This window comes from Myotis nattereri (genome assembly GCF_964212035.1).
Source record: "Myotis nattereri genome assembly, chromosome: 15".
Taxonomy (NCBI): Eukaryota; Metazoa; Chordata; class Mammalia; order Chiroptera; family Vespertilionidae; genus Myotis; species Myotis nattereri.
In genome coordinates, this window is record NC_138090.1 from 40917009 (window position 1) to 40940434 (window position 23426).

Here is a 23426-nt window from a genome sequence, read left to right on the forward strand (position 1 = left end):
GGTTTCTCCCCAGTGATTCTTTTTTTTTTTATTAAATATATTTTATTGATTTTTTTACAGAGAGGAAGGGAGAGAGACAGAGAGTTAGAAACATCGATGAGTGAGAAACATTGATCAGCTGCCTCCTGCAAACCTCCCACTGGGGACTTGCCCGCAACCCAGGCACATGCCCTTGACCGGAATCGAACCCGGGACCCACCAGTCCACAGGCCGACGCTCTATCCACTGAGCCAAACCAGCTTTGGCAGTGATTCTTATTATTGATATTTCTATCTCTCTTTCCTTCTCCCATCATCTCTGAAATCAATAAAAATATATTGAAAACAAGGAGATCCAAGATGGCGGCCGATAGGATGGCAGTGAGGAAGAGAGTATGAGTGACTGACGGAGGGAAAGGGGAGTGCATGGACATGTGGGGCTTGTGAGTATGTGTGATTGAGGGTCAGTTATATTCCTCAGGAATGTTCGGGGCTAGTGGACCAGGCTCCCCTATCTGGCCAGCCTCTACTAAATCACTGAAGTCTCTCCCAGGGTGGCTGGCTCTGCTGCAGAGACTGTGCAATCTTTAAGGGGAGAGTGGCTGTGACTGGGAGCCCAGCCTCAACTCCATCCTGGAAGACGTCGGATGCCACTTGGGACCCTACAGCTACACCGGCCAGGGACCAGTTGCCTCAGCTGTGAACCCACAAACACTGAGACTCCAGACTCCCCAGCCCTGGGCTCCTAAAAATTTTGTCGAGGGGTAGACAAAATGGCAGCAGAATAGGTGGACAGGTCCTGCACCTTCTCATGGAGCAGATAGAAGAAACAGCTGAATTGAATGACATCCACCCGGAATTGGCAAATTAAACTCAGCTGGTGAGACAATCCATGGACAGAAAGCTCAGAGGTTGCCTGGAGAGCAGTGGGATCAGGGACCTGGGCTGGAGGGAGAGGTGTGCGCAGCTGGGACTAGAGTGTCAGAGGGAGACTGTGCTGCACCAAGTCCGCGACCTGGGGTGGGGGGGGTGTCGGCGGGGAGAGGCGGGGAGACTCCCAGTGCCGCGGGGGGAGGAGGGTGGGTGTATGTGGGGAGGGGTGGGGGAGACCCGCAGTGGCTCGGTTGCTCTGCCTTTATATTTCCCTTGCTTCTACTCCCTAAACCATGGGTGGGCAAATTTTTTGACTCGAGGGCCATAATGGATTCTTAAACTGGACCGGAGGGCCGGAACAAAAGCATGGATGGAGTATTTGTGTGAACTAATATAAATTCAAAGTAAACATCATTACATAAAAGGGTACGGTCTTTTTTTAAAATTTTATTTCAATAGTTTTATTCATTTTAAACATTTTAACAAGAAGAATGTAAACACTAATTATTATAATTTGAAACTTCAAAAAATGGAGGAATCATAGCACAATAACATACCTTATATTGAAGACGGCAAAGGGAAAATAAAATTGCCTAACAAAGAAAAGGTACAAAAGCCTTTCAAATTAAACTTACATATAATAAAATGATTTAAAACTAAAACTAATATAAAAGAACAAAATGTGTAAACAGTAAATTAAATATTTTCTTTAGTGCAACTTCCAAATTATGCCCAGGACATAGATGTAGGTGGCAATGTAGTCTGGGTTGAAAGGTTTTTGGTCTTTAAAACATCAACTTCAGTGGGAACAATGTTGTTGGTCTCCTTTTTTAGCTAATGCATCAAAGTCTGGAGTTAGTTTTGTTCTGGCTATTCTCAGGATAGATCTGAGGTGTTCGTCAGTTAAGCTGGATCTGTGAGGGGCTTTGTTGATGTTCATGACGCTAAATGTCTGCTCACAAACATAGGTTGACCCAAACAGCACCAGTATCTTCTGTGCCATCCTCCGGACGTTTGGAAAAGTGGCTTCATTAAGTGAAGCATAAAAGTCTCTTAGTTCAAGAGAGCTGAATTTCTCCTTTAGGACAAAGTCAGACTGAAGATCAGTGAATTCCAGTTGCACCTCTTCTGGTGCTGTTTCAGGGTTTTGTGACAAAGGACAGGCCACCAGTTGAAGTGACTGGTCAATTTTTTCAACATCAGAAAACCGACGACAGAATTCTGCATGCAGGTCATCCAGTGATTTGCTGTATTTCTTCACGTTTTGGGTGGTCTCCTTCTGTGTGGCTAGTGTGGCAAAATGAGTGAAGACTGTCTGAAATTTGTCTGGAAAAGAAAATCAGCTTCAATTTAAAGGCTTTCACATTAGTGTACATGTCATGTACATACTGATCTTTTCCCTGCAGCTTCACATTTAGCTCATTCAAATGTGAAAATATATCTACAGCAAATGCAAAGTCACACAGCCAGTTCTTGTCACTCAGCTCAGTAAATTCGTCAGACTTCCCCTTTAATTCCAAAAATGCAGCCAATATCTTCTTTGCCCAAACTCAACCAGCGGACACGAGAGTGGTAAAGTAAGTCGTGGTGATCCGCATCAGTTTCCTCCAGAAACTTAATAAACTGACGGTGCTGAAGTCCCTTTGCTCGAATGAAATTAACAAGCTTTACGACTGGATTAACAAGATGATTAAGTTGTAATATAGACTTGCACAATGATTCCTGGTGAATAATACAGTGAAGAAAAATAACATCTTGGTTAGGGTTCTCCTCTTTCACTTTATCCTCAATTCTTTTTAGCAGTTCAACATTTTTTCCAGTTAAATTTGGAGATCCATCTGTTGTGACATTAGCAAGTTTACTCCATGGTAGCTTCATTTTCTCAATGACAGTAGACACCTGGTCATACAAGTCCTCTCCCTGTGTTTTTCCTTTCAGTGGCTCTATGGCTAAAAACTCCTCCGTAATTTCAAAATTGTCACTAATCCCTCGGATAAAAATTAAGAGCTGAGCAGTGCTAGTGAATACAACTTAAGGAACTCTGCCCTACTATTTAACTTGCTGGCCAAGTCTTCATCAATCAGTTCCACTCGACGAGTCACTGTCCTGTGCGATAAGCTGAGTTTTTCAAACTTGCCTTTGCTCTCTGGACACAAGAGACCTGCTGTCTCTACCATACATTCTTTCAAAAACTCGCCTTCAGAGAGAGGTTTGCTAGCTTTTGCTAATTTGAATGATAGCATAAAACTTGCTTTGGTAGTTGTCTCTTGAATTGCAGTTTGTCTGTGAAAGACATTTTACTGAGCCTGTAATTTAGCCATCAACCTCTGTGCAGTAGCCTCCTGTTCTTGAGGTGACTGCTTGCTAGCATGGTTGTCATGCTTTGTGGCAAAGTGACGGCTCAGATTGTACTCTTTGAAGACTGCAAGTGTTTCCTGGCATATCAGACATACCGGCATTGATCGGACTTCGGTGAAAAAATAATTTGTTGTCCACTCCCTCTTAAACACTCGGCATTCACTGTCCACTTTCCTTTTCTTTCGTCCACTCATGTTTAATATTGGGCTAAAACCAACAGTACCATTCTCTTTTTAAATTCTTTACTAAAATAAGGCAGTAAAGAATAAAAACAAGTGATTAAATTTGCTCTACTATAACATTTTTGGTCTTCTAAAAAAATATATATAATAAAATCATCTGAAAAAGTTCAGACATGGGACAGAGGCACACTCTGACCATAGAGAACAATCCCTTTCCTCCATAGGAAACCTGTGTATCTTTCACACAGGCCCTTTGTTTATGGTAACACACATAGCTGCACATTGTTGTGTCTTCTAGACACACTTGTATGGGAGGTGCTAGGGCAGTGCAAAACATGGGTAACCAGTAGTTACCACTAGCACTTCTGTTACTGGCAAAAAACAGCTGCAGTGCACATAGTGTGAAAGAGCCCATTATCAATGTCAGATTGCATCCACTGGACTCTATAAAAACAACCAAGTGCCACTTTTAAATGCCCATTGCAACAGTTTTTCTTATTAAAAGCTGGAAATGGCAGGATATTTACATATATACCCCTTCTGTGACAGCTGGCAGAGCATTACAAAGGAGAAAATGCAGCATCTGGCGATGTCCATAAGCACAAGACTTCAGGCTGTCATTACCAGGAAAGGGTTTCATCCAAGTATTAGATATGAACATTTGATTTTCAGTTTTTCATTTGTCCAATTACTTCTGAAACCCTGAAATTAAGCGATTTTGTAATAAAATCTTTAGTTCATCACATTTCTTTTTATTTTTTTATTTTTTATTTTATTTTTTTTAAATATATTTTATTGATTTTTTACAGAGAGGAAGGGAGAGAGAGATAGAGAGTTAGAAACATCGATGAGAGAGAAATATCGATCAGCTGCCTCCTGCACATCTCCCACTGGGGATATGCCCGCAACCCAGGTACATGCCCTTGACCGGAATCGAACCTGGGACCTTTCAGTCCGCAGGCCGACGCTCTTTCCACTGAGCCAAACCGGTTTCGGCTCATCACATTTCTATACAATCTTTTTGTTCAACCCACTGAATTAGGGTTCGTTCACACTAGCTGTGCTGCCGTTGCAGTGTAGTGCAGTACTGCAATGCAGCGCAGCTAGGGTTAATGCAGGGTACACAGGTTTCCATCATGTTTGCGTTGATGCTAATGTGCAGTGGTGCATGTTAACACAAATGCCCTGTAGCACGCATTTTTACAGCTGGAAGTCTTTGTTGTTTTATTAACAAGTCATTGTGATGTACAGAATGTGGGAACAGGAAAAAATTGTGTTTGAGTAGAGCTCTTAATCTTACCTCAGAAAGGCTCTAATACTGTGCTCTCCAGGGGCATGTCTCCCTACATCACCACGATAACCTGTCTACTCATTCCCACGGTGATGTCGGGAGACGCCTCCGCGCGCATATTACAAGGAGCCTCTGGAAGATTGAGAGGTTGTTCCTTCCACTGAATGGGCGGATATAAATCCGCCCACTCAGAAGAAGGAGCTCTGGCTGTATTTCCGACGTTGCCATGTTAACACTGCTGCTGGTGAAGGAGCGGAAGGGAGCGCAAGAGAACCCTCTGCTCTTTAGGCTCCGCGGGCCAGATAGAACAGCCTAACGGGCCGGATCCTGCCGGCGGACCGTAGTTTGCCCACGGCTGCCCTAAACCCAGTGCATAGGATTTCAATTACAAACACTCACCGAGGCTGTGGTGCAGGGGAAGGTGGTTTTGTGGAAGCTGGGGAACAAAATGGGGGAAGGCAACCAGGAAGCCAGCTCTAGGACAACTGGTCCCTCCAACCCTGAACAGCCATTTTTTAATCCTGAAGACCAGGCCCCTTCTAGCAGCACAGCTGCACCCACCCTTGAACTCGACAGGGAAACACAGATTCTGAATACCCCCAGGGAGCCCTCGGGAACTGGGTTGAGGGGCCATTTGGTTCCGGAAACTAATACCGAAATACCCCGACCTAGAGGCCATGTCAGAAATAGATGCTTGTGTAAATATGACTGAAAGCAGGCAGAAAAACAAAGCAGGTAGATTAAGCCCGCCTGCTTGAAGCGAAGTCTGTGGCATCTGACACAGAGGAGCGGTGGATCGCTGGGAACTTCAACACGGTGCTGATCACCTCAGAGGAAACTGAGACATGGCAGATGGAACAGTAGAGAGGGGTCTTAAACCAGCCCCCATGGAACATTAAAAGTCAGCTGAAGCGAACAAACTTCACTATTTTACTCTATATTTTTTATCTTTTATCTTTTACTTAAGAAACTATTTTTTTCTGTTTTATTTTATTATTCTTTATTATTATTATTATTTTTAACCTTTTTTGGATTAGTGTTCTACATTCTATTTTTATGTTTTAATCATTGTTTTACCCTATCTAATTTTTCTTGTATGCCAACCCTTTCTTCCTCACTTCTCCCTTTTTCATCCTGTTTCTCTTCTCCTGTTCCTGCTTTAGTTTTTTCTCTCTCCCTTCTTTTTATTCATTGTTAAAAATTGATCTTCTTTATCTGCTATTATAGAAGTCTCTATTGGCTTACTCGTATATCTAATTTCCTCTCCCCTGCTCCAAGTCCATGCATGCTTCTCTTTTCCCTTTCTTCACTAACCAATATTTTTTCTTGTTGTTGTTTGTTTGATTTTTTTTTTATGCTTTTGTTTTTCCTCTCCTTGCTTGCTCTCTTCTTCTACTAATAGCTTAATTAATTTCACTCACCAAACTCAGGCCTATCTGTTCTATATTCTCCTTTTCAAAAAATAGATGAATTTCTAGATTGATAGATTAAAGAAATGGTAAAAATTTTAAATTTATATATATAATATATATATTTTAATATATTAAATTATTATTATTTTTAATTATTATTATTTTATTTTGTTTATTTAAATTTATTGAGTATTTTGTTTTTTAATTTTCTTCTTATACACTCATTCTCTTTCTACCTCCTCTATACTGAATTGTGGCCATTCTCCCATTCATTCAATTCCTTTACTTTACCTTCTGGAAATAAGCTCTGCCTCTTCAGATTCAGCTCCCCCCCATTTTTTCTGGGTGTTTGTTGTTTGCATTTTTTGGTTTATTTGTTGGTTTTCAAAGTTTTTTCCCTATACACCTATATTTTTCCCCCTCCTTTTTTCTTCTTTTTCTTTCCTCTTTTACCTTTTTTCCTTTTCTCAAAATCATTTTTGTGCTCTTTCTATCCCCTAATTCTCTTTTCTCTGGTGGTCACCTTTATTTGGGGTTATTGGTGTCTTGAATACATTCGTGCTTTGTTCCCTCTGTGTTGTGTCTTGTTCAGTTGTATTTTGTGCCTTTTGGTCAATGTGGTAGAGAGTGAGCCACATAACCAGACAGCCTGAGGGGAGCAAAAATGGGGGAGACAAAAAACAGCCCCCACATGAAAGAAAAGGAGAAATCACAAGAAAAGTAAACAAAATGGAGGCAAGCAGTTTATCAGAGAAAGAATTCAGAGCAATGGTGATAAGGATGCTGAAAAGGATGGAAGACAAATTCTATAACATGTGTATGAATCAAAAGGATATGAAGAAGAAGCAAGGAGAAATGAAGAATGACATGGATGCAATAAAGAACACAATAGAAAGCATCAACAGTAGACTAGAAGAAGCTGAGGACCCCATCAGTGAGCTAGAAGAAAAGGTAGGAAAAAAACACCCAAGCAGAGCAGCAAATGGGAAAAAAACCCAGAAGAGCCTAAGGGAGCTTTGGGACAATAAGAAATGAAACAATAGGGATGCCAGAAGAAGAGGAAACTGAGCAAGGAATAGAAAACCTGTTTGAAGAAATGATGACAGAAAACTTCCCTGATATTGGGACGAAAGAACTTACACAAGTCAAAGAAGATTGCAGAGTCCCAAACAAGATGATCCCAAGAAGACCGACATGGAGACACATCATTATTACACTGACAAATACCAGTGACAAAGTAAGAATCTTAAAGGCTGTTAGAGAGAGACAGAAAGTTACCTAGAAGAGATCTTCCATTAGACTATCAACTGATTTTTCAACAGAAACACATCAGGCCAGAAGGGAATGAAATGAAATATACAAAGTGAGTCAAAGCAAGGGACTGAATCCAAGAATGCTATATCCAGCAAGGGTATCATTCAAAATTAAAGGGGAAATCAAAGAATTAGAAAGAGAGCAACAAGAAAAGCCCAGAGTAAGCATAAGGATGGAAATAATAAAGATCAGAGTGAAAATAAATGACATAAAGACAAAAAAAATACAAAAGATCAATAAAACCAAGAGCTGGTTCTTTGAAAAGATGAACAAGATTGATGAACCTCTAGCCAGGCTCACCAAAAAGCAAAGAGAGAGGACCCAAATAAACAAATCAGAAATGAAAGAGGTGAAGTAACAACCGTCCTCACAAAAATACAAACGCTTATGAATAAATATTATGAGCAACTCTATTCCAACAAATTGGACAACCTAGACGAAATGGACATATTCTTAGAAAAATACAAGCTTCCAAGCACAATCAGGAAGAATAAAAAAACCTGAATAGGCTGATAACTACCTAAGAAATTGAAGCAGCAATCAAAAATATTACAGCAAACAAAGCCCTGATCCTGACGGCTTTACAGGGGAGTGCTATCAAGCATTCAAAGAAGAACTAAAACCTATCCTCCTCAGACTATTTCAAAAAACTCAAGAGAAGGCACACTTCCAAGCTCTTTCTACGAAGCCAGCATTACCCTAATTTCAAAACCAGATAAAGATACCACAAAGAAAGAGAACTACAGGCCAATATCGTTGATGAACATAGATGCTAAAATCCTCAACAAAACTCTAGCAAATCGGATCCAGCATTACATTAGAAAGATCATACACAATGACCAAGTGGGATTTATTCCAGGGATGCAAGGATGGTACAATATCCGCAAATCAATAAATTTGATATATCACATAAAAAAATTGAGAGAAAAAATCAAATAATCATACCAATCGATGCAGAAAAAGGGTGTTGACAAAATCCAACACCCTTTTTTGATAAAACTCTCACCAAAGTGGGAATAGAGGGATTATACCTCAACATAATAAAAGCCAACCTCAAACTCAATGGGCAAAAACTAAATCCATTTCCCCTAAGAACAGGAACAAGACAGGGATGCCCACTTTCACCACTCCTGTTTGATATAGGAAGTGCTAGCCATAGCAATCAGACAAGAAGAAGAAATGAAAGGCATCCAAATTGGAAAAGAAGAAGTAAAACTGTCATTATTCACAGATGACATGATATTGTTCTTAGAAAACCCCAAAGAATCCATAAAAAAACTACTAGATTTAATAAATGAAGTCAGGCCCTCGGGAGGTTGACACAGCGCCAGCGATGCCGAGAGGGCCCCTGTGAGGTTGGGACGGCCCCAGTGATGTCGGGATGGCCCCGGTGAGGTTGAAACGGCCCCAGTGAGGCCGAAACGACGCTGGCGATGTACGGTACCGGCAAGGTCAAGACGGCCCCGGTGAGGTCGGGCCGGCTCTGATGAGGTTGAAACAGCCCCGGTGAGGTAGGGATAGCCCCGGTGAGGTAGGGATGGCCCCAGTGAGGTCGGGATGGCCCCAGTGAGGTCGGGACGGCCCCGGTGAGGTCGCGAGGGCCCTGGTGAGGTCGCGAGGGCCCTGGTGAGGACGAAACGGCCCCAGTGAGGTTGGGACAGCTCCAGTGAGGTTGGGACAGATAATGGGGACCAGTATAGACTGATGAACAGGGGTAGATGCAGAGGCAGAGCAGCATTGAACAGACTGTCAAATTACAGTGGGAAGCCTGGGGAGGGTTTTGAGGGGGGGGGGCTTAAGAGATCAACCTAAGGACTTAAATGAATGCATATCAGAATAACCAATGGACACAAGACACTAGGGGGTAGGGGCCGCGGGAATGTCAAGGGGGGGGGGGGAAGGAGACATATGTAATACCCTTTGTAATACTTCAAGCAATAAAACAATTAAAAATAAAAATAAAATAAACAAATGAAAAAAAGAATGCAACCCAGTATATAGATATCAGTATATAGAATGTTATACACATTCAATTATATAACGTTGTTAACCAATGTTACCTCATTTTGTAAAAAGACAAAAAAAAAAAAGAATAGGAGATTTCTGCCTACCAAACCCTTGCTAATCTTCCTTTTCTCAACAAAACAAACAACTTTCCTCTCTCTGCTTCATTCTCCACCCTTTGTTCCCTCCCTACAGGTCTCAGAGTACAGGGGCCTAGAATGCTTTGAGCAGCATGCCCGTCCTCAGAGTGCCAGGCTCACCCACTTGCACTCACCTGAGATTAGAGGTGGCACCTGAGCAGGATGGTCCAAATGTTGGAGCCTGCCCAGTAGCCGTCAGGGGCCCCTCTCAGGCCCACATAGGACCAATCTCAGTGCTCATCTTGTGCTCATGCTGGAGCTTACTGGGATCAACCTCAGAGCCCACATGGTGCCACCATATGCCTTCTGGAAGCCAGCCTCAATGACCACTTGGGTCTACTCTCAGAGCCCTCTCAACACCAGTGGTGCACTACTATTGCTCTCCTGGTCTCAAGTTCAGTGTCAACTCATTTTCAATCCTAGTGTCTACCTGGAAACAAGCTCAATTCCAATGTGATGGCCCTCTGTCCCAGGGCTACCTGATGCCAATAGCAGAACCTGCCAATGCCAATGCCAATCTCAGCACCCACCTGCTGCTAAACTTGGTCTCCACTTGGCCCCCAGGGTGGGCTAGGCCAGTCAATGGAGAAAGCAGGAGAGGGTATTCAAAGCCCAGCTTCATCATGTTTTACTTGTGACCTCCAGCAAAGTGGCTTTATGGAGTCTTGGTTTTAACTGCAAAGTAAGAATGATAATGACCCAGCCCATTCTTATAAAGATTCCATAAGATCCTGCAATCTCCACAATTAGTGCTCACCAAGGGGAAACAGTCCTCATTCTTAAGAAAGAATGCCAGTGAGGAGAGGACAACAAAGTCACTCATCCTTTCTCTACCCCTCCCTCACCCGCCCGCCCCTCAGCATCTTAGGGCCCACCTCTGTTCCCAACATTGAAGCTTACCCAAATTTCTCCTGTTTTGGTTCCCTCTGCCTGATAATAGCAGCCTTGCTGAGCCAGGAATCACCTCGAAAATACGCACATCCTCAGATATAACCTTTCCACTGGTGGCAAACTCAATCCCAGAGAGGGGGAATAAAAGAAGAGAGCAGGAGAGACATATGTGCCCCCTGCCCAATCTCTGTTCTCTGCTCTCATCTTAACCCTATATAAAATGGGAAGCATTAATAATAAATAATGATGACAATAACAATAGAAATGATACAATCAGCTTGGTGGGTTTCCCTAAGGATCTGGGCAGGGAGTCACTGTGGCTCTCTGTAAATTATAACACTTCAGACAGTTGGGATTTTTTCGTACTGTATTGCACTTGTCATTACTATTTCCCAAGTCATGGCCGATCCCTCTGTCAACTGAGACCATGAGTCAATCTTCTCCAGTTCTGTGGAAAGTTCCACTGAAATGTGGCTCTGGTGGTCTCTCCCTTCCCCAACCAGGAATGGGCAGTCCTGTGGCATGCCATCTTGACTCTGCTTTGAGGTGCCAATGAGGATTCTGGACATCAAGAGGTGATATTATGTCCAAAACAAAAGCAGGTCAGCATCCGGGTTAGGAGCTGACTTCATGATCCAGCAGGACTCCTCATATATTTCTTCACTCAGGAAGCCCAAATCCACTGCTGGGGTGCTTCTCACCTCAAGACCTTCAAATCCATTCTTTGGAATCTCCAGTCCCGAGACCTTTAAACCTACATGCCTCCCCAGCAAAAGATCCCCAAATCCACAGGCACGTAGTCTGTCTTATTCCAATACCCTTAAATCTTTTATTCTTCTCTCTCAAGACCCCAAACTCCACAACTTTGATGTTCTTTCTCACTCTGAGACCCCAAATCCCAAGCTCAGGGACTCACACATGGAAATATTCCAGAATCCTCAGCTCTGAAATTTGTCTACTAACTCTCCCTCCCCGTAAGTCCACAGTCCTGTACTAGCCCCTCAGAAGAAGCCACAAATTCAGACTTGTTAATCTGCCCTGGAGTCCCTTCCTCCTCCATTGCTGGCTGCATCCCAAGCTAGGCAGGAGCCTGGTGGGAGGTGTAACTGGGAGGTGAAATGAGACAGTTATATAACCAGGACCAAAGGCCGCCCCTCTCTGCCAGTTAGTATAAAGACAAGTCGTCTCAGCCATCACCATGTGACTCTCATTCTCAGTGCCACCATGCTGGCCTCAGGGCTGCTTCTGGTGGCTTTGCTGTCCTGCCTGACAATAATGGTCTTGATGTCTGTCTGGCGGCAAAGGAAGTTCTGGGGAAAGCTACCTCCTGGTCCCCGAGCGCTGCCCTTCATCGGGAACTACTTGCAGCTGAACACAGAGCAGATGTACAACTCCCTCATGAAGGTATCATGAGGCAGGGAAATGGGTGTTAGGGTGGGGTTGGGGGCCTGCCCAGTCTGGCTGAGACTTTGTGGCAGGGGATTGGCAAGGTTGGACTGAAATCTTAGGAAGGAAGAGGTTGTTTTTTAAGATATATGTTTTTATTGATTCCAGAGAGAGAGGGAGAGGGAGAAAGAGCGAGAAATATCATTGGAGTCCAAAACCTGGGAGTGTGCCCTGACCAGGAATCATGGAATCAAGCTGGTGACCTCTCGGTGCTCGGGGCGTCACTCAAGCAACCGAGCCACACCAGCCAGGGCAAGAGGGGGGAGTTTTGAAGGTTCAGTACTGGGGTTCTAGCCAGGAAAGACCAGATCTTGGGATGTCCAGTTCCTTGACTGTCAGAACTCGGGCAAAGTGTATCCCAGTGTGTGAGGTCTGGGTACAGAGTCAGTTCAGAGTTGGGGCTGCTCCCTCTCACCACTCCCCTGCTTCTCCATCAGATCAGCGAGTGCTACGGTCCCGTGTTCACCGTCCACCTGGGCACTCGGAGGATCGTGGTGCTGTGTGGATATGAGGCTGTAAAGGAGGCTCTGGTGGACCAGGCTGAGGAATTCAGTGGGCGAGGCCAGCAGGCCACCTTTGACTGGCTCTTAAAAGGCTATGGTGAGGGGGATTCTGGGAGGGGGAATGTGGTCAAGCAGACTTGATGGCCTCAGTGTCCCAGCATTCTTCTCCCAACTCACCACCCACTCAAGGCTGAGGCAGAGCCCTTCCTCGGTCCCCTCTGTCCCGTTCTGTTTATCCCTGTGTCCCCTCTAACTTGTCTTAGTGTTTCTACGTCTCCCCGCTTCTCTCTGCCCCATCTCCCGGTTCTCTCTCACTAGATGGCTCTTCTTTCTCTGTATCTCTTAGATGCTCTTGGGATTTTTGCTTTGGAACCCAGGTCTTCTGTCTCCAAGTGTCATTTGTCTTTTTCTCCTTCTCAGCTCTGTGCCTCCCCATGTTTCTCTCTCCCTCTCCTTGCCTCTCTTTTCCTTTGTCTTAGAATCTCATATTTTTTCTGCTTCACAATCCTCATATCTCTACCTCCTGGTAAAAGCCTCTTCTCTCTTCTAGTCTCTCTGTGTTTCTCTGTATATGTTTTTCTCTCTTGTCCATCTCAGTCTTAGAATCCTTCTCAATTTTTACTCCCACCTCCCAGATCTCCACATATCTCACTTCCCCTCCTTCCCTCCTGCCTCTTTCTCTTCATGAGTGTCTCTGCATCTCTGTTTCTCTGTACATCCGTGTTGCCCCTTTTCTTCTAATATTCTTCCAACTTGGTTTCTTTCTCTTTCTGTATTTCTCTGACTCTGAGTGTTCTCTCCCCCCAACCCCACGCCCCATGGCCTCCTGCTGAACCCACCCCTCTCTGGCCACTCCCCTCTCCTACATTCCCTCCCCAGGCGTGGTGTTCAGCAACGGGGAGCGCGCCAAGCAACTCCGGCGCTTCTCCATCAGCACGCTGCGGGACTTCGGCGTGGGCAAGCGTGGCATCGAGGAGCGCATCCAGGAGGAGGCGGGCTTCCTCCTCGAGGCCTTTCGGGGCACCCGAGGTGAGCCTGGCACCCCAGAGAGCAGAGGAGAAAAACATGCATCCTAGCCTGGGAGGGGAACTAGGTTGGGGGAAGGTGTTCCTCGAATTCTCAGACTGGCATTCAGAAGGCAAGTTGACTCTCCCACAAATCCCTTCTCTCTCCCCACCTCTCCCCCTCAGGTGCCTTCATCGATCCCACCTTCTTCCTGAGCCGAACTGTCTCCAATGTCATCAGCTCCATTGTCTTTGGGGACCGCTTTGACTATGAGGACAAAGAGTTCCTTTCACTGCTGCGCATGATGCTGGGAAGCTTCCAGTTCACAGCTACATCTACAGGGCAGGTGACTGATCCCAACCTGGCTCTACTGTGGCCCTAGCACAACGAGCAACCGTCTCCCTTAGGCGGACACATGTGCCCCAAACTCCTATCCTCCTCCAGACCAGGGTCCCCTCAAAACCAGCCTTCTCCCTTGGACAACTGAACATTTGCACAGGAACTCAGGGCAGGGGCCCAATACCCAGTCTCCAATACCTGGATGTCTCAGCTGATAGTCCCCTTACAAAAGAAGAAAGGGGAGGAAGGAAATCTGGGTGTGTCTCAGTCCATCTCCTCTAAATCCATGGGCAGGAGCTCTCACGCTGATCTCGCATGAAAGCTTAGATATCTGTTTCCTTCCAAGCCCATCTACACACCTAAACACCTGCACAGGTGCCTTTACCGGTGCCTCCCTTTCCCCGAGTCAGGCCCCACTCCCTTCAGGTGACGTCCACCAACAGCTGTCCTTCCCTTTCCTTCTCCCTCCTCAGCTCTATGAGATGTTCTCCTCAGTGATGAAACACCTGCCGGGGCCACAGCAGCAGGCATTTAAGGAGCTCCAGGGGCTGGAGGACTTCATAGCCAAGAAGGTGGAGCAGAACCAACGTACACTGGATCCCAACTCCCCGCGGGACTTTATTGACTCCTTCCTCATCCGCATGCAGGAGGTACATGCCAGCAGCCAGTGCAAAGAAGACCAAAGCCTAGCAGAGGAAAACCTGGTGGGGGGTGTGGGGCGGGGAAGAACAGCGGCTCATTCAGATGACCCCCCATCATAACCCTCAGAATCCCAATTATGATTCACTGTTCTCTCCACTGAGCCTTTACCCATGGGCAGGACTTGTGTGTGCAAATCATCATAATAAGCATGTCTATACCACCACTGTGCACCAGGCACTATTTTAAGAACTTTTTGCTATTCACCTATTTAACACTCACACCAGCTCTTGGAGAAGATTCTACTATGACTCCAATATTACAAATGAGGAAACTGAGGCCCAGAGAGTGTAAGTGCCGTGCCTGGGGTCACACAGCTAGCTCCAACTCTGGTCTTTCAGACTCTAAGGCCACTTTTAGCCACCTTTCATTCCTTGGTTTTCAGAGGTGACCTGTCTTTACTATTTAACATTGGAGGGTCCCCACTCCTAACTAGAGGGGCTTTATGGGGTCAGAAGTTCAAGGGGAAAGGATCAGAGAGTGGATTCTCTATAGGAATCTTCAAGATTTTCAGTGAAGGAATAGGATGCTGTTGCTTAATTTCCAGTCTGTGCCTCAGAAAATGTCTCTCTTCAACTCTCTCTGATGCATTCTATCATGGTCTTTCTTGCTCACTGTCTCTATTCCCTCATTTGTAAATATTTGTATAATTAAAAAGCAACAACTAAGTGGGTAATTAAAGAACAGATAGTCAGCTGGATAAGGAAAGTGAGAAGAATTTTTGGGTAGGGCCACCAGCCTGGAAAAGGCCTGGCAGAACTAGGGTCCCTCTTCCGACCGTTGGTCCGGATCTATAAGAAGTGGGTCCAGAGGAAAAACCCCCGAAGGGCCCTGAGAGCAAGGGGGGAGTGGGCTTGGCCTGAAGCTCTCTCTCTGCAGGAGCAAAAGCACCCCAACTCTGAGTTCCACATGAAGAACCTGGTAATGACCACGCTGAACCTTTTCTTTGCGGGCACCGAGACGGTCAGCACGACCCTGCGTTATGGTTTCCTGTTGCTCATGAAGCACCCGGATGTGGAGGGTAAGGCTGCAGGGGGCGGGGAAGTGAGGGCCACAGACCCTCAGAATTCCTCTGAGCCCGCTGCCATGTCCCCACCTCTCTCACATTTCTGGACCCTCAGACACTCCCTGCTATCCACAGACTGGGTGATGATATTCAGCTAATAGGGACCAGCCAAGTTTCATTAGCGGTTAACATATTGAAAATATCTGAACTGATTGGTAAATAGCTCCACCAAGTGCCCACTACCTGCCCCTCCAGACCATCCCCCAAGACTCCGTCCCTCGCAGCTTCCCCCATGATTCTGGCACAACCAGGTTAACAGGACCCTGCGCCAACAATGCTTGGACCAACCTCAGTTTCGAATGATCATATATCCATCCAGTTGTACCTATTTGGGCTATCATTCCTGCCCCGAGACCTGTAGCTACCTAAACGTATTCCCCCTTATTCCACAGCCAAGGTCCACGAGGAGATTGACCGGGTGATTGGCAAAAACCGTCAGCCCAAGTTCGAAGACCGGGCCAAGATGCCCTACACAGAGGCGGTGATCCACGAGATCCAGAGATTCGGAGACATGATCCCCATGGGCCTGGCCCGCAGAGTCACCAAGGACACCAAGTTTCGGAACTTCCTCCTCCCTAAGGTGCTGCCCTTTCTTAGCCTAGAGGGACCTCCAACCTGTACCCTGTGACCCAGCACCCCATCCTCCTTAGAAGCTACCCAGCCCTTGTCCCCCTCCCTCAATCAAAGACTTCACCAATCACATGTCCCTTCAACCTTCCCACTCAGAGACACCTGAATCCTGTATCTCCCCAAGACCTCAGGGAATATGAACCCCATGTCCCCAAACATCCCGTCTTGAGAGACATGAACTGCATGTACCCCAAAGCTTCTGCTTCAGGAGACACAGACCCCATACTCCAAAAATTCCTGTCTCAGGGACAGAGATGTCACATCCCTCAAAGCTCCTCCCTCAGAGAGGACCCTGGCTCCCATTTCTCCTTACCCAGAGCACCCACATTCCCCCTCTGACCCCATATACTCTCTGAAAACCCATTCCCCCTTCACCTTGTCAATCCCTCCTCCTCTCCACCAGGACACTGAAGTGTTTCCTATGCTGGGCTCCGTGCTAAGAGACCCCAAGTTCTTCTCCAACCCTGGAGATTTCAACCCCCAGCATTTCCTAGATGAGAAAGGGCAGTTTAAGAAGAATGATGCTTTCGTGCCATTCTCCATTGGTAAGAGACCACTGTCTGTTAGCAAGCCACCCGTCACACCAACAGGGGCCTCCTTCATCCCTGCTCCCCTCTCTGAGATGTAGCCTAGTAGCTTTCTCCAGCTTGCAAGTCCCTCTTATTATCTACCCTGCAGCCAATCAACTGTAACCCTCTTAACTAACACCTACCAAAACTCAGGCAAAAGGAAAGGGGTGATAGTACCTACTTCAGAGATGGGAAAAATCAAGACCCAGAGTGAGTCAGAGATTTGCCCAAGGTCACTTGAATTCTTCAGACTCCTAAGGAGATGATAGCACAGCAGCCATATGAGTATGTTTAGGGGGAAGGGTTGTCTAAAATTCCCATTGCTACAGCCTACTATGGCTCACCCCCACCCCATGTACAAGGGAAACAGGCTCAGACAGGAATAGAGACTTCTCTGAAAGTCTACAGGCCACGGTATTCCATCCCCTCCTCCCCAGGGAGAATGCAGCTGGAGATGGGGAGAGGGAAGAGGTGGCAGTGAGAGTAGGCCTCACCTCCGCCCTTCCCACCCTATCTTGTCAGGAAAGCGGTCCTGTTTTGGAGAAGGCCTGGCTAGAATGGAGCTCTTTCTCTTACTCACCAACATCATGCAGAACTTCCGCTTCAAGTCCCCACAGTCACCCAAGGATATCGACGTGTCCCCGAAACATGTGGGCTTTGCCACCATCCCACGAAACTACACCATGAGCTTCCTGCCACGCTGAGCTAGAGCTGCCACAGGGCAGGGCTAGTGGGAGGAGCAAATGGGAGGGCGGGGCCTGGAGGGGCGGTGCTAAGGATGGGGGTGGGGTGGAGGAAAAGAAGGTGCAAAGTGGATTAGAGAGTGAGAAGAAACAGAGGGGCTGTCTGACCACCGTGCTAGAGATAGATCCTTCAGAGTTGGGGTGAGATAAAGCGAAACCTTACACTGTACTGTGAATGATGATAATAATAATAGTAACAGCTATTATTTATTGAGCAAGTACTCTGTGTCAGCTCTGTGCTAAAAGCGTTACACACTCACCTCCCTTAATGCTCACAAACCTATGGGAAGGGAACTGTGTTCATACCCATTTCACAGGTGACACAGCTGAGGCTCAGAAAGTTTAAGTCTCTATCTGAGACCCCACAGAACACAGTAAGTGCTCAGCAAGTACTCGGACAGAGATCTGTGCAGGAATGGCTATACATAGCCCACTGTCCTTAAAGAGCACCCCTTCCTTTTAAGTAAAAAATGACAACTTAGTATATCATTATACAATATGAACAGCTCTGTCCAAGGATTTTTCCAGAGCCCTGGCAGGCAGGTGACCTGGCTTCACTGCATACTCTTGTCCATTCACGCACACTACAAATACCAGGGCATTGATCAGATCCCTTATGAGGTGGAATCTGATCAGAGTGAGACTGGGGAACAGGAATCAGGTCTCTCAGTGAACTGGACGTGGGAGAAAAACATGTCAGTGAATGCTGCCAGAACTTTGGTCATGGCACAGCTATATACAAGTGTGTATGCATATGTGCGCATGCAAGTATATGATTGCATCTTCTCCTGAGTGTATGCGTCAACTCATTTTCTATGAATTTCTGAAGGTTTTGCTCTCTCTGACAGATCTGGGGTTTACTCTAAGGCCCAGCTAAGAGTCTCAGAATCACCTTCTTACTCCCCAAAATGTCAGTATGTGTTCCCTTAGAAGTAGCATCTTCAATCAGTGTACAATCTGAACATTCATACACATTAGCCTTGGTTTTGTGTTTCTTAAACTAAATGCTACACACATCTTTCTCCCCCCAAGAAAAGAAAACTTGCCACACTTGAAGGACCAATGATTGAGAAAAAGAGAGGGTAAATTTGGTCCTCTGAACCTTGCAAATTTCACAGCGGGCTATGATTCTCAAGTTTCTCATTTTCCATTGTCTAAGTTTTACAACTTGGGTTTCATGAATTGGCTGCTTCCTGCTTACTGGAGAAGGAGAAGGATGGATCCATAGGAAAACACCCTTTATTATTACACATGCACTTTTAAAAATTTATTATCATTTATTTATTTTAGAGCGAGAAAGAGAGAAAAATAGAGAAAGAGTCAAGAGAGGAGAGGAGGGGCTGGAGCTAGCTGGGTGCTGCCAATGAGGCAGTTCTCCAGGAGAAGAGAGAATAGCTATCAGGTCTTTGCCCTGCAAGGAGGGAGAGAAGAGGTAAGAGAGGACAATGATTAATTTTCACAATCCTCCAGCATGATCGTTACCAGAGGGAAAGAAGTGGGAGGTAGTAAAAGGTTAAAGCGTTAAATATATGGTGACAAAAGAAGATTTGACTTTGAGTGGTGGGTACACAAAGCAATATACAGATGATGTATGATGGAATTGCACATTTGAAACCCATGTAATTTTATTAACCAATGTCTGTGGCTGTAACTTCCAATGCTATGTTGAATAGAAGTGTTGAAAGTGGACATCCCTGCCGGCCAGTGTTGCTCATTGTTTGAGTGTTGACCTATGAACCAGGAGGTAACTTGGAAAAGTAAAAGAAAAAAAATGAGAGAAAAGAGAAAAACTAAATAAAATAAGAAAAATCAATAAGAATATTCAAAAGTAGACTAGAATAAAAGGAAAGAGAGAAATTAGAGATATGCAAGATATAACAGAAGAAAGGAAATAGGGGAAAAACAAACAAAAACCACCCCCCCCCACGCACACACCAAACACACACACACACACACACACACACACACACAAAACCACACACACTCACACACTCAGAAACATTTGGGTGCACTCTTTGTGGGGGTCGCTGGATTTTGCTTTGATGTTGTTGAGTCTGGTCTTTGGTGTGACTATCCTGGGCCTCATGGGAGCTTCTCTGGTGCAGGTCACTGTGTTACTGTCCCTTTCTGGTTTTGGGCAAGCTGATTGAGGTCCGAATGGTTGAAGCCCCAAATAGTCTCACCACTTGATTGTCCCTGTTCTGAGCTGTACCCCATTCCCCCATGGGCTCTGCGGGGGTATCCTGGTCGGGCCAGGATGGATTGATCATACCCCTATTGGGATGGTGTCAGGAGCTTGTAGAAGGCGGGGCCCAGCCCTTCTTCTAATGCTTCAGCTCTGCCTGGTTTGCGGGCACCTCCTCTCTGTCACCTGCAGGGGCACAGATTTCCCTCCCTGGGCTGTTACCCTTTGCCTCTGGTTGCTGCATGTCTGGTCAGAAGCAGCTGTTTTGCTGGTGGGAAAGAGGGTACCTTCCCTGTGTTTCAAGTGGGCAGGGTTGATCCTCCTTCCTGGACCTACTGTCCAGCCCTCTTTCTGCTCACCAGCATGAGTTCCTCCAAGAAATAGAGGGCCCCCCAGATTCAATGTTGGGTGTGTTCTTCAGACCCCTCCAATATAGTCTGGCCCTGAGTTCCACTGCATGGCCCTTCCCCTGGTCAGGAGGAGCTTCCCAGACTGCACAATGGTTGGGTGCTAGTGCTACTCTATGGAGGGACTTCAGCCCCAGGCTTCCACTGGTGCACCCACTCTACAGTGTCCACAGCCAGTGCCCTCAGGGCCTCCTTTCTCAGTCTCAGGCCCTCCTGTCTCACCTACAGATCTGCAGCCTCTACAGTCTCCACAGATCCTCAATTCTAATAGGTCCAGGTCAGGGGAGGCTACACCCACCTCCCAGCCTTCAGCACAGTTTTTATCTCTTCACTTTTAATCTGTGTGAATCTTTTGTTCTGAGGTGGGTCTCTTGTAGACAGCATATATATGGGTCCAGTTTTATTATCCATTCAGCTATTTTATATATTTTGATTGGAGCATTTAGTCCAGTTACATTAAGGTTATTATTGATAGGTACTTATATATTGCCATTTTTCTTTATACCTGTTCTCTCCTCTCTCAATTTCTTCTTCTTCTTCTTCTTAAGTTCCTTTAATATTTATTGTAATGCTGGTTTGGTGGTAATGTACTCCTTTAGCTCCCCTCACACCCTGGGAAGGTCTTTATTTCACCTTCAATTTTAAATGGTAACCTTGCTAGATAGAGTAGTCTTGGATTCAGGTCCTTGCTTTTCATTACTTTGAATATTTCATGCCAATTTCTTCTGGCCTGAAGTGTTTCTATTGAGAAAGTTGACAATCTATGGCAACTACCTTATATGTAAGTTTCTGTCTCTCTCTTGCTGCCTTTAAAGATTCTTTGTCTGTAATGTTTGTCATTTTAATTATGATGTATCTTGGTGTGGGTCTTTTTTGATAAGCCATTGATTTTGGGGGGTTAATTTTGTATCCTGCTACTTTTCCAAATTCATTTATTTAATCTAGTAGGTTTTTGAGGGGAAAGTCTTTAGGGTTTTCTATGTCCAATATCATGCCATCTGTGAATAATGAGAGTTTTACTTCCTCCTTTCCAATTTGGATGCCTTTTATTTCTTCTGCTTGTCTGATCTCTGTGGCTAGGACTTTCAGTACTATCTATATATATAAATGCCTAAGAGACCGTAATGGCAGAATGACCGAACGACCAGAATGGACCTGTCACTGTAATGTGCACTGACCACCCCGATTGCCTGATCAGCGCCTGCCAGCCAACCTTGTGGTTTCTCCCCCTGGCCAGCAGGCACCACCCACCTGATGGGGAGCAGAGGAATGAGTAATTGGGGGTGGTAGTGGCGGACGCAGGTGGCACCAGGCCAAGGCTCGTGAAAGTCAGAGGGTGGGATGCTGGCAGCAGAGGCAAGGAAGGCCCCGGCCGGCTAACCTCCCAGTACCTGAAGGCTTTTGAAAAAACCTCTTTCTGGGGGAGGTTTTTCTTTTTCCTCCAGCAGTGAATAATTCAAAGGTGCTAGCCACAGAGCTGCCCACTATGGAGCCACCTAATCTCTCCCTGCACCCAGTCGGATAGAGTATGGCATGTGGCGGGGTGGAACACCCAAAGCTGCTGCCGACAGAGGGGAAGCAGGTGGGGGTGGGGAGTGGACACAGGGGCCTTGGAGCTCTACCACCCGGCCCCAACATTCTCTCCACCTAGGGCGATCACGTGATTTTCATCATTCAAATTTTTTATGTGATGTATAACATTTATTGATTTGTGAATATTGTACCAGCATTGCATCCCTGGAATAAATCCCACTTGGTCATGATGTTTGATCTTTTTAATATATTGCTGGATCCAATTTGGTAATACTTTTGGAGATGTTAGCATCTATGCTCGTCAGGAATATTGGCCTGTAATTCTCTTTCTTTGTAGTGTCTTTATCTGGTTTTGGAAGTAGAATAATGCTGGCCTCATAAAAGAGCTTGGGATTATTCCTTCCTCTTGGATTTTTTGGAATAGTTTGAGGAGTGTAAGTGTTATTTCTTCTTTGAATGTTTGATAAAACTCCCCTTTGAAGACATCTGGACCAGGCTTTTGTTTGCTGGGAGTTTTTTGATTACTGCTTCAATTTCATTAGTTGTTATTGACCTGTTCAGGTTTTCTGATTCTTCTTGATTCAGTTTTGGGAGATTGTATTTTTCTAGGAATTTGTCCTTTTCATCCCCATTGTCTAGCTTATTGGCATATACTTGTTTGCAGTATTTTCTTACAATCTTTTGTATTTCTGTGGTGTCAGTTGTTACTTCACTGCTTTCATTTCTGATTTTGATTATGTGGGTCCTTTCTCTTTGTTTCTTGATTAATCTTGCTAAAGACTCATCAATCTTGTTTATCTTTTCAAAGAACCAGCTCTTAGTTTCATTGATTTTTTGTATTGTATTTTAGTCTTTATGTCATTTATATATGCCCTAATATTCATTATTTCCTTCCTTCTACTTACTCTGGGCTTTTCTTTTTGTTCTTTTTCTAATTCTTTAAGTTGGAAGGTTAAGTCTTTTATTACTAATTTTTGTTTTTTTGAGGTAGGCCTGTCATGCTATGAACTTCCCTCTCACAGGATTGCTTTTGCTGTGTTCCATAGATTTTGGGTTGTTGTGTGCTCATTTTCATTTGTTTCCAGGAAGTCTTTGTTTTCTTTCTGGATCTCCTTGATAACCAATTCATTGTTTAATAACATGCTATTTAGCTTCCATGTGTTTCAATGTTTTTCAGTGTTTTTATGATAGTTGATTTCTAATTTCACTCCATTTTTATATGAGAAGATGCTTGATATGATTTCAATCTTCTTTAACTTGTAGAGACTTCTTTTGTGTCCTAACATGTGGTCTATCTTTGAGAATGACCCATAAGCACTTGAGAAGAATTTAGATTCTGCAGTTTTGGGTGAAATGTTCTATAAATTTCAGTTAAATCCATCTGATCCAGTGTGTCATTTAGAATCACTGTTTCCTTGTTAATTTTTTGTCTGGAAGATCTATCCAGTAAAGTCATCAGGTTGTTAAAATCACCTACTCTGACTGTATGATTGTTGATCTCTCCCCTAAAGGCTTGGATAAGTTTTTTGTTTTATTTAGGTGCTCCTATATTAGCTGCATATGTGTTTACCAGGTCATATCCTCTTGTTGGATCTATTCCTTTAGTATTGTATAGTGACCTTTGTTTTCTCTTGTGATTGCCTTCATTTTGAAGTCTATTTTGTCAGGTATGAGTATTGCTAGCCCAGCTTTTTGTTTTAGTTTCCATTTGCATGGAAAATTGTTTTCCATCCCTTCACTCTCATCCTGTGTGAGTCATCCTGAGGTGGGTCTGTTGTAGACCCACCTCATATAATTGGGTATGTTTTCATATCCATTCAGCTTCCCCATGTGTTTTGATTGTAGTATTTAATCCATT

General features: G+C 44.9%; 1 protein-coding gene across 2 annotated transcripts; it reads left to right on the forward strand.

Annotated features, from left to right (window-relative positions):
• Window positions 1-11667: 11667 nt before the first annotated feature.
• Window positions 11668-17404, forward strand: LOC308530218 (cytochrome P450 2A13-like; the record flags this gene model as incomplete). 2 transcript variants are annotated; one of them, XM_081106739.1, is made up of 9 exons in its annotated part: window positions 11668-11847; window positions 12327-12489; window positions 13272-13421; window positions 13583-13743; window positions 14210-14386; window positions 15315-15456; window positions 15894-16081; window positions 16535-16676; window positions 17223-17404. In XM_081106739.1, 9 exons carry the CDS (start codon window positions 11668-11670, stop codon window positions 17402-17404), a joined length of 1485 nt encoding a protein of 494 aa, XP_080962865.1. The 2 variants fall into 2 exon arrangements, with proteins under 2 accessions (XP_080962865.1, XP_080962866.1); XM_081106740.1 differs by lacking the exon at window positions 12327-12489 and having other exon boundaries at window positions 13259-13421.
• Between the last annotated feature and the right edge of the window lie 6022 nt (window positions 17405-23426).